We start from the raw sequence: 12,189 nt of genomic DNA on the forward strand, positions 1-12,189 counted from the left end.
GAGAGACAAACTTCCTGCAGCGTCCCGGTGACTAGTAATGTCGGTCAGGTCTAGTCGTGTGGTGGGAAGAGGGGTACGGGGCAGATGGAAGGAGCGCTGTGCCAGAGAGGGGTATGGGGCAGATGGAAGGAGAGCTGGGCCAGAGAGGGGTACGGGGCAGATGGAAGGAGAGCTGGGCCAGAGCGGGGTACGGGGCAGATGGAAGGAGAGCTGGGCACATGCATAGGGCCAGCAGTCAGTCCTCGGATGTCATTCCCGATGCTGAAATGCTGACTGCTGCTGTCCCGATGCTGGTGCTGATAAGCTCTGCTGGCCCGATAACGGAATAGTACCAAAAAAAGCTGCATTTCTGCAACGTGGGGCATGAGCCTGTTAGGGAAACCGCCAGCATTTCCATAGGTATAATTGACATGCTATGATTTCCAAAAAAGCAATGGTTTTGGAAATCGCAGCATTTACTCTGCGGGTATTTTTCTGCAATGTTACTTTGCAGGGACTGTAAAACACTCCACGTGGGGCTTCATTTTTAAGACTTTTAAACCTTTTAACATGCAAAATAAATTCCCCGACGATTAAAAGATGATGCCAACATAAAGATAAGATAGATAATAATTATTAACTAATTTCGGTGGTATAACTATAAAAGCAGAGCATTTGATATTTCAAAAATGTCTTATTTTTCCAGACTTTCACCAAATAATGTTAAGATTACTTGGGTACGCTAAAGCATCTCAGAGTTATTACCATATAAAATGACAGGTCATATTTGAAGAATGGGGTTGTGTCACAACGTCCTAAACTCACTGCGATGGGAAGGGATTAAACCGCGTTACGGAGCTTTTTGCGTTTCATTAATCAGAAATTCAGGTACATATTCTGATCATTGCATCTGCATTCAATGGATTCAACATATAAATGCAGTTTTTATTCAGCTAGGTTCTCACCTACGTTTGGGTTTCAGTGGTTATTTATGGAAACTCGCAGACCCCATAAACTATAATGGGGTCTGCTGGGTAAGAAGGGGTTAATAAAAAGCCAGTGCTTATTTATCCTCACATGACAAACCTTCCATTCTCTCTGATGGAAAGCTTATTAGCCCTGAAGCGAAGTGATGGAGATGTCTTAGCTGGCACTGTATACCCCTGTCTGTGACGTCACAGTGCACTAGCTACACCTGGGACTGGCCAGAGCATCCCCCAATGTGTTCACACATTAGACAACTTCTCTTCCCTCATAGGGCTAGTTCACACGTGAACTGCCCGCGCGGGTTTTGACACAGAGAGAGACGCGGCGAGCCGCGTCTCTCTCTTGTCAAAACCCGCCCGCCGCGACCATCGCTGTCGCGGCTTAACCCTCTGCTGTCGGCTCAAATTAATGAGCCGACATAGGAGGGAGCTGCCGGGGGCGGAAGCCGCGCGACTGAGACAGCGCGGCTTCCGCCTGAAGAAAGGACATGTCCTTTCTTTTCTCCGCTAGCAGCAGCTCGCCGCTAGCGGAGAACAGAAGCCCGGCGGTCTCCATAGACCACCATTATAAGGGGAGGTTTTGGACGCGAAATCCGCTGTCAAAAACCTCCCCTATTACTCACGTGTGAACTAGCCCATAGAGTTTTGCATTACTTCACCTCTATTCCCATCAGCAGTGTTTATTTATCCAGCCATGACAGTGATTTACCTCATATTGTAATATCCTCATGTTACAATTATATTTAGAATGTTACAATGTTGGTTTATCCAGCCATGACAGTGATTTACCTCATATTATAATCTCCTCATGTTACAATGATGTTTAGGATGTTACAATGTTTGTTTGGGCAGCAGCATAAAGTGTACAGTGAGGGAATTCATAGGAAAGACCTGGAGGCGCAGACAGAAGAGGTGGAGAATAGGCGGGAACCAGGGGCTGCACATAAGCCTGGGGGAGGGATGTGGAGAGAGACGTGGGACAGGGAGACTTGTCCTGAATGAGAACGAGCTGAAGGAGAGAAGCGGCGGCCGCAGCTGCATTACGGGAGCCAGTCAGGAGGCAAAGAGCTGCAGCCATGCCCGGGAACGGGATGGAGCCGAGGGCTCTGAAATACGAGCAGACTCTGGTGAGTGGCATCTACCGCAGAGCAGGGCGCTCAGCACTGGACAGTATGGAGCACACAGGCATCTTGTCACTATGAGCTTCCTTCCCTGCGCTTTTCTCTTAAATCTTGGTTTTCAGGGATTGTACAGATGGTGCAGTTACATCACAGCCCTAGCCCTGCCTGCGGCTCCTTCACACTGCTGCATTGACACCTCCAGTGTAACCTTTGGCTATCCAGCTGTTTATGAAGCTACAACTCCCAGCATGCCCTACAGCTTGTGCTTCGAGAGCCACAAGTTGCTCACTAGAGAGAAAACTTGACTTGTCGAATGGAAGTGGTGTCAGGGCATGATGGGAGTTGTAGTTTCACATCAGCTCAAGAGCCACAGCTGTATGAGCCACTGCTGAACTGTGCTGGGTCACTTGTCATATACAGTTGTCATATGGCAACATGTTGTTAGTGACATTGAGATACACGACTGTCCTGTGACATTAGGGGGAGGTGTCCTTGTAGTAGAAAGACTGTCTTGTCAAAATCCTTGCTGCTGTAATCATATACACACAATACCTGTGTGTATATATATATATATATATATATATATATATATATATATATATATATATTATAATTCTATGTGTGGCTACTATTGTAGACAAGCTGCTGTCTTCTTTGTTGCCCACTGGACATTACTCTTATTACTCTCATCATTTAGATTAAGGCACATCTTCAGCTCATGAATGAAACAGAGGTGTAAAAGGGGGTACAAAGGTGACTGGGCCATGGCACCTGGTGGCATCAATGGTGTTAAGATAACAGTGGAGCTATAAATGGCAAGTAGGTGTATTGGTCTGATTGAGCAACGCCACAAACACACCAGTGAAAATGCCTTGAGGGTCTGTCACCTATTACACAAACCATGTTATGCTGCTACGTATAAACCTGACAGTTGCACTACAAAATGGTAGGGTATGCTCTGCATGTTTGTTGTTGCTGCCCCTTTTTATGTCTGTGGCAATCGCAGCCTAGAGCAGACATCCCACACGCTTGGACATGCTTGGTCCGTATTAAGTTTCATATTTTTTCTTTGCTTTTGGTTGCATTATTTAAACTTAAAGGGTATTCCTATCTTGTAAAGTACAAGTATATTGTTAGGGTACGCAATCACTTTACGATCAACAGGGCTCAAACTCTGGGCCCCGAACCAGTCCTGAGAATCAAGGGGTGACAGCATTGGTTTAGCGCTACATCTTCACTACTACAGTTGGCACCTTGTCTTGAATGGAGTGCTACAGTTTCCTGCACTGCTGGTGACTGAAGCACAGCTGTAATGCAATGATGACTTGGGTTTTCAGAGCAGAAGTTGTTCTCCTTCCTTGCTGACAGAGGGGGGTCCCTATTAAAGGGTTTTTAAAGGCTAAAAGATTTGATAACATATCCTAAACATAGGTAAATATCATATTGGTTAGCATGTGACACCTGCCATCTCCATTAATTAGTTATTCTCAGCAGTTGAAACAGAGGATGGAGCAGGAAGCAGATAGCTTTGTTCCATGTGTAGTGGCTGAATTTAGTCACGGCAGTTTAGCTCCCATTCAATTGAATGGGAGCTCATCTATAATACCCTGGTCTGACCACTACACAGAGAACAGCACTATTTGCTTCCTGTTTCATTCTCTATGTATCAGGTTCTTTATGAGGGTGAGGGTGTCAGACCCTCACCTACCCTTAGCATAGCTAAACATTTTTAGTCCAGAAAATCACTTTAATGCACAGGAATAGGGTTTTCATCTGCAGACTATTCCTATAATACTGAGATCTCCAATGATACCTAAAATGGAGGGTTAAGTTTGATTTATATAGTAATGCATACCCGCCATTCTAGGGCTTAGGGGGTGTTCACACTACCGTCGGTGTCCGACAGCTAGTGTCCGCTGCTAATGTCCGTGAAAAATCTTGTGCAGACATTAGCAGCAGACACTAGCTGTGTCCATGACATTTTGTATTGATTTAAATGGAGATCGGGTGCGTTCTTTTACAGTCCGCGCCTGTCCTGAACTGTCCGTTTCCAAAGATGTCCGACTTTTCAAGCGGACAGCAAAACCCGACATGTAGGTTTTTGCTGTCCACTTGAAAAGTCAGACATCTTTGGGAACGGACAGTTAAGGACAGGCACGGACTATGAAAAATCTTGCACGGACATTAGCAGCAGACACTAGCTGTCGGACACTGATGGTAGTGTGAACGCTCCCTTAGTGGGGGTCACAGAGGAAGGACTTCCTTATGAAGACATTGATGGCTTGTTTAATCAATATAATAATGAAGTCAATGGGAGTTGAGCTGTAGTCTTGGTGCCCAGTCACTACACAGGGCAAGAAGCTATCTGCTTCCGGTTCTGTGCTGTGTAGAGTCAGAAGTGGCCCAATACAGCTGGTTTGTGTGAGGACTGCCTGTCAGTTCCCTCCAATCAGATCTTTATGTAATATCCTTGCTAACTGAGAAAAATAAACTAATATTATACTTCTGTTACTGAAACTATTCTTGCATTGCAGCATATTTATTAAAAATGCAAACAGTATATGAACTAGAGTTAAACAGTATATATATTATATATATGCCTTGTGCAGGCATGTCAAACTCAGGGTACCCCAAGGACCACATGAGTAACAAGAGGTTGTTGCGAGGGCCGCACACAGCAGCTAATGGATAGGGCCTAGGGGACTGATTACTAATACCATGCATCGCAAAAATCCGGCATTTCTATTGCAGGCTACATAGAGTAGCCTACAATAGAAAGTATAGAATGACAGGCTGGAGCCTCACAAGGCTCCCGGCTGAAATAAAAATGCACGCAGACCCCGAATCTTGCTCCGGGTGCCTGCGATTGCCAGTAAAATGGCACCTCAGTTAAAGCTGGCAGACACCATTATTGTGTTGGAGTGCTGGGGAAGGGTTGGAGTGCTGGGAGGGGGGGTGCTGGGGAAGGGGGGCTTCTGGATGTCTGGCCCTTCCTTGGGCTTGAGGACTGTTTTTTCCCACCCACTTGCAATTATTGCACTTGGAGGTTAAAAGGAGCACTACAGACTGTAATGCTCCAATTAACCCCCAAGTGAAAGAATTACAAGGTGGGTGGGAAAAAAACAGTCCTCAAGCCCAAGGAAGGGCCAGTCAGACATCATAAAGCCAGCGTTACGAGCACTCCCATTGAAGTGAATGGGAAGTGTTCGGGAGCCTTCCGCAGCGCTCACGTGTACGACTGTGATTGAGGATTTTTACAAGCCCAGCGTTACTCCGTGTGAAGGCAGCCTTAGACTGTTTCTATTTCTTTTTTTGTGTACAGATCCCTCCTCTTTGAATGCCATCAAATCAGTGCCTATTCCAAAGTGTAATCCTATCTTGGACTATAACTACTACGATTTATCTATCCCTTTAAATGGCTTCTATTGTACAGTATTCCTAATACACATTGTTCTTACAGTTTACTAGATCTCTGCTTGCTGTTGCTGAATGGGAACAATATGGAAGGGTTTGTCCCAGAATCATTACTTATCACCTATCTCTGGGAGTATCACCACTGAGACTCCCACTGATTACAAAAACAAGGGGCCTAGTCCCTCTTTGAATGAAGTGACAGTCTAGCATGTGCACTGCTGCACTTTGTGTCTCTAGATCTGAGATGATTAATTGCCTATTTTTGTCTCTCCCAAAGAGGTTAATGGAGTGGCAGCTTGTATACGCAACCAATGCTCCATTGAAATTGGGGGTGTAGGACTCCTTTTAGGGGCCCCAGCAATAAGACCCAAAGCCATCAGATGCTTATCACCGTTCCTGTGGACAAGTGGGAACCCCGCTGATCAGCTGGGTGAAGAGGTTGCAGCCTCTGTGGCTGTGATCCCACATTCATCAGTCACATGGTACAGCATCAGCTCAGTCTCGTACAAGTAATGAAGATGAGCCGCAATACCAAGTACAGCTCCAGCAATATGTATGGTGCTACGCTTGGTATTCAGTGAAGAGGCTACAGCGCTGACCCAAATGCTTCCGCAGCTCTTCAACCAGCTCATCTGTAGGGGTCGCGAGAGTTGGATCATTACCAATCACATATTCATGACTTAACCTTTGGATAGGTCAACAATTTATGACCTCCAAAAAACCCTTTTAAAGGCTGAAAACCTGTGATCATAGTCTTATTATTATGGTCACACAGGTTCACATTTTCAATATAATGAGCTATGCTCTGAAAATGAACAGTACAGGTTTCCAGGCTTTGAATGTCAATAAGAATATTACTCTACTGTAATAGTATTAGAAAATTATAAATTATTATAACAAACTGTTAGCATCTATAGAATAGCCACGATAGCTTTATTAAAAGTCTGTGCATAGTAGTGGCTTACAGTGCAGTGAATGGCTTGTGTGTCTGACTGCTCTGATTGTTACTACATGACAGTAACATATTTTTTCTGTCTAAGTATTGTAACATTATACATTAAAGCTTGTGCAACAAAAACCACGTATTCCCTATCCATAGGATAGTGAGGGTCAGAACACTGACAACTCCACTGATCATGACAACTGGGGTACTGGGCTGTACTGGGTGTTCATATAAACCATAGTAAAGGGGTTTCTTCTAAACATAACTAGTTATATTTGTAGACAATTAAAAGTTTAACCTTCTTGCAAACATAAATAATTAAAACTTTTGTTATAATTAAGTGCAACTAAACTTTCCAACAACTTTTGTTTTTCTGGCATTATTTGTGTCATTAATAAACTTTGTAATATACTTTGTTAACACATTTTGGTTCCTTTCTACGAAATCCTGCACCTCTGTTTATTCCCTTGCTTTTCTATTGAATAGGGCTTGTGTGTAATGTAGGGAAAATTAGGTTGGGGGATAATTTCCAAAAGATTTGAAAATTCATTGAAGCTTGTTTGAAATGACCACCATTTGTACCACATACTGTATATGGCTTGTTAGCATCTTTGTATTGTATGATTATTCTATCTATTTATTAGAGAACAGTTAGAAGAATGCAAAGAGCTACACTTATTAAATCCTCCTTGGGAAATATGCAAATCTGTTTTCCAGGATGTAATTAGGAGAACAGTTCCTCTGTACGCTGCCCCCTAGGGACAGCCCCCTTAAACATTAGGCATGACTTTTTCAACAAACCTAATACTATGATGCGAACCTGATCTAGAAGTCTCTCATCTGTGTCAAACCAATTTTCCCTACACTGTGCTGATGAGATCCAACAGATTGAAACAGCACTGTCCACAGCTGGGATTCTGTTCTTTGTGGAATAGATCTACTGGTTTGGCTAAACCTCGCATCATAGCATTAGGCTTGTTGAAAAAGTCATGCATGATGTTAAGGGGGCTGTCCCTTGAGGGCAGCAAGCAGAGGCACTGTTTTCCTAATTACATCCTGGAAAATAGATTTGCATATTTCCCATAATCCCCCAGTGGAGCGAAAATGGCTTTGTAAGTCTCCATACACCTGCGAAGGTGCTCTCTCCTTAAGGAGTGATATTATCCCCAGAACTAAATCCTCCTTAAAAGATTGCCTCTGTGAGAAGACCATCCCTTCATTCAGACCCCATTTTAATACAGTATTTGAGTGGTCTTTTCAATGAGATTTTGGTGTGTGTTACTATTTTATTTGCTTTCAGGTTCCTGATTCCTAGTTCTAGAGTGATGTTCTTATCTACTGTTACACATGGAAGCATTAAACCATTTCTTAGGGCTTTCCATGTTGGCATTTGTCACCTATCCTGTATATTGTGGTTGTAGCTTGGCTACACATCTTTTCTTTGGAATACAAAGGGCTATGTTGTGGCCGCCTCATCAACAGTCCGTGGGTGAGCATTTCTGTGTTCTGCTATGTGGGTGACACATTTCTAAGATCTGCAGCACTGAAGTAAGAGCCCAGATTTAGTTAGCCTTGTGTGTGCCCTGAGGTATGGTGTTTCCCTGGAGCACTGTACTAGTAAGGCTATATGTACAGAACACTTTCATCATAGCTGCAGCTAATTATTTGCTTGGACAATTAGCCAGGTCTTCTCTGCTAATAATTCACTAGTTCAGGTCTAAGACTTTGTTCCAGCTGATAGCATTCTCCCATAGTTATGATCTGACCTTTAGAAATCAGAATACCAGGACATATGATGTTCTCCTAGTTATTCTGTGATGGCCATAGTAGTTAAAGGCACATTACATAGCATGTGAGTGGTATTATACAGGCAACATCATATAAGGGACTGACTGCATTTTAAGTTAAAACAGAACAAAACAAAAAAACACATCCAAAAAACTGAACCCATAAACAGTGTATCAGTGGGTGCCATTCTCTGGTAAGAGCAAACATACTATAGAGACAAACCCATAGCTATAGGTATGACTCATCTATAAAGAGACACTCCAACAAGTTATTCACTGACATTACACTACATACAGAATCATTTTCAGATGTGGGAGGACATAAAAAATGAAAAGAGTTCTTTTCTGGGACAAGAACCTGCACCTACCCACCTATCTCAGGAACCCATCTCAGACCCCCCATGTCACATCCATTGTAAGTGGAGAGCTGGCTATGCAAACATTTCTCTTTACACACGTCTATGGTAGGCCTGAAAAAAGCTGATCGCTCATGCATGCTGTAAATTTCAGAGATGAGAGTACTCATATAACAATCTTGCTTCTTTATGTATGAGTGGAAAACTTAGTTTGCCCATTTTCACTAGCGCCTGACCTTTACATGAGAGGCCAGGAAGATAATATTATGGTTCACACCACAGTTATCCAGCACATTCAGATTATGAAAATTGTTCCTTTTATTGATATAATCTCTAAGAACAACATATTTTGGTGTGCATAAGACCTATTTAAAAGGAACTGAGATATTCATATAAACATGACTATGAAATCACTGGCCTGAAAAGAGGAAGCAAGGCTCTCGAGTGTCTCGGCCTCTTCAATCGCTTAAATGGCAGTAGTTCTGAGAGTCAGACTCCCACAGACCTGATATTAATAACCTATCTATCTATATGTCTGTCTGTCTGTCTGTTCATTTTTTTTAGGTGGTTATAATTTAGACTTATTCTATGACATTTTGAACACCTTACAGCCCAGACCAGTAATTCCCAATCTTATTGCCAGTGTAAACCCATACTGCCAGGAGTAGCAGCTATAGCAGTCTCTACCAGGCCATGGACTCAGAGAGGACCCCAAAGATCTCTCCAAATAAATCATAGCACTGTTCTAAATAGAACAAGGCATGCAGGAGCCCCATTACAAATTTTGTATTGGGACTCCGGAGCTTCAAATTACACCTCTGCTTACTGTAAGCCTGCTTCTAAAAAGGGAGTGTGGAAGGATAAAGCATTCTCTTGCACAGTGCTGTGTTGAGGCTGAGATATGTTGACTGCTTTGCATACATTAATATATAGAAGTAACCATTCTTGATGGTGTGTTTTGTGAGGCTCCAAAGCCCTGGTTTCAATGGTGTGTTTTGTGAGGGTCCAAAGCCCTGGGTTCATAAGACAATGCTAACCTAGACCTAGTGATGAAAAAACACAACAGTAACAATAAGAAATGCAAAATAAAATAAGTTCCATTTATGAATTTAATAACCAGGCAGTTCTATTACTATGTTCCTATAATGATAACACATAAGCTTGTCACATATCTCAGTTGCAGTAGCAATATAAATAGTACATCAAAGCATCCATACATATGGCAGGGTAATATCAAAAATATATAATGTCAAAGACAATGGTAATACCCAATGTGGCAGCATGCTGCAGAGATAAACACTGATTCACTGCAACATATTTAACATAAGTTTTTATCAGCACAAATCTGTATCCATGTTCAGGGAAGACAAGAAGTAGGAGGTTTATACAGATCAGAAATAGAAACTATGTGTCTATTAGTCAACAATGCTACAACTTTTTGTAAGGAAATATCTAGTATCTATGTGTTGTTTTGTTGACTTTCCATGTCATATGTTATCCCATGGAATAAGACTCATTGTATAAGCTGAATAAGTAGCTGAATGCTCCGTGACCCCCTGACTGTGCATTATTCCTTATCATCGCTCTAAATACAGCAAGCCCTAGTTATTTTTGACACGGCAGGATATTCATTGACTCATACATATTTGATTTTGGTATCTAGGAGTTTTCAGGAAGCTTATCCTTTTTATGGCCATAAACATTGATCTGATTCTGTACATTGTATAGTACATGAAATTATGCCTTCTAGAAGAAATCTCACACTGCCTTGGATCCTTTAAGATCTGCTTCATCTTATCAAGCCGAGTTTTATTTATCAAAGGCTGTTTTAATATTTGGCATTTACAGTTGTTATCTGTCAAGTTGCCGCAATACAGTGCATAAAAACCACCTTTGCTCTTCTGCAGTAAGTAAGGTCAAGGTAATGCATAAAAAAGGCATTAATAATATCAGTTGTCTTATCTTTCAAACAAAATGATAAAAACAATTTAATAGACTAGTGATCAATAAAAAACCTTATCTGTTTGGCTCCTTTCCAGCATGTCTAAGTTAATTCAGATGGTGTCCACAGCAGCTGGCACTATACAGTGAATATTGACAGCTATTATACATATACATATTGGAATACTGGAGGGATTAATAATGACTGCACCTCCTTATGAACAGCATCCTCTGGGAAACCACACAAAAATCAGCATGGACATAGATTATTTACTTCACAAAATATTGCATGATGAATGTGGCACAGGTGAGAAAACTGGCAAAGCCAATGTTAAAGTGTCACTTGCAGTTATTTAACTATTTAAATAGTTGTAGATTTACCAATTTCACCTATATTATGCCAAATAACTGGCGTAAAAGATTGTCTATAAAATGTCTTTAAATTATCCTATATTATTTAGCAAGTCAGTTTTATTTTACTCTGCTGAACAGAAATTTTGCTAACTGCAGCAATGCAATGTTTCTATTTGCACAGCTAGAAAACTTAACATTCAAGACAGTAGACAAGACAGTTTTATAAAGAAAAAACACAACAAAAAAATTCAAAGTCATTTAAAAGAACATAAAAACTCAATTCCTAAGTGTTAATATTGTAAAAAAACAAACAAACAATGCCAGTATCCAATGAAGTAACTTGATGCGTTACTTATACACAATAAAAATTCTTAGCCCCTTCCCGACATGCGCCGTAATAGTACGGCGCATGTTGGGTGTGTAACTATGGCGACCGCCCGGGAGCCGGGCGGCCACCATAACATTCTTAGAGAAAGAACGAGTTGTGGCAAAGCTGTGTGTTTTTTTAAATTCTTTTTAAAAATGCAGCATTTCAATTTTAGCTATAGAAATGCAAGTGTTTTCTCTATAGATTCAGTAAGGCTTGGTTGACATGGGGGGTTTTTGGACCAGATTTTGACGTGGGGGCTGCCTCAGAATCGGGTCCAAAAAACGGCCAGCCGCAACTGGATGCTGATGCAGTGCATACAGTGCACCAGCATCCAGTCATAGCATTCCGCTCTGGATTAGGCCCTAATAAATGGGCTTATTCGGGAGGGAGTGTCGTGCCGCGGACATCCGCGCCTGAATCAGCCGCGGAATACACCTCAAGTAAGGGCATGTCGCTTCTTTTTTTCTGCGAGTGGGAACAAACCACTCGTGGAAAAAGGAACCCATTGAACTCAATGGGAGGTGGTTTTTTGAGCTGGATTTTGTCGCGGATTCCGTGTCAAAATCCGGATCAAAACCCCCCCGTGTGAATGCATCCTTAGGGAAGGAAAACCACAGAGAAAAATCCAGCACAACACAATGAAAAACACTGTGGAAAAAAAAACACTGTGCGTTATTGCTGCATTTTTTTTTGCACGACATTTTTTGGCTGCCATTCATTACATAACACAAGCTGTTGATCAACCAAACATCTGTAGTAAACAAGTTCCAGTTGACTTGCTAATATCATTGATACGGGCTTGTTGCGGCTAGGAAAACCGGCTGTGGACCTTTTGAGATCTAGAAATGCTAAAAATACATTAGCATGTTTTTGAGTTTTTTTGTTTTTTGCTTGCTGCAGCACAATACATTTTAGAAGCCAGATTTGTTTTTTTATTT

General features: G+C 41.9%; 1 protein-coding gene across 2 annotated transcripts in view; it reads left to right on the plus strand.

Annotated features, from left to right (window-relative positions):
- The first annotated feature begins 1,933 nt into the window (after positions 1-1,933).
- CLCN2 (chloride voltage-gated channel 2) overlaps positions 1,934-12,189 on the plus strand; it is a 109,615-nt gene continuing 99,359 nt past the window's right edge. For both annotated transcript variants that reach the window (XM_075268444.1, XM_075268445.1), the window contains exon 1: positions 1,934-2,092. In XM_075268444.1, the coding sequence (XP_075124545.1) occupies positions 2,042-2,092 (51 nt within the window). In that variant the 5' untranslated portion in view covers positions 1,934-2,041. The remainder of the gene's footprint in view (positions 2,093-12,189) is intronic.

This window comes from Leptodactylus fuscus, chromosome 3 (assembly GCF_031893055.1).
Source record: "Leptodactylus fuscus isolate aLepFus1 chromosome 3, aLepFus1.hap2, whole genome shotgun sequence".
NCBI classification, from domain to species: Eukaryota; Metazoa; Chordata; class Amphibia; order Anura; family Leptodactylidae; genus Leptodactylus; species Leptodactylus fuscus.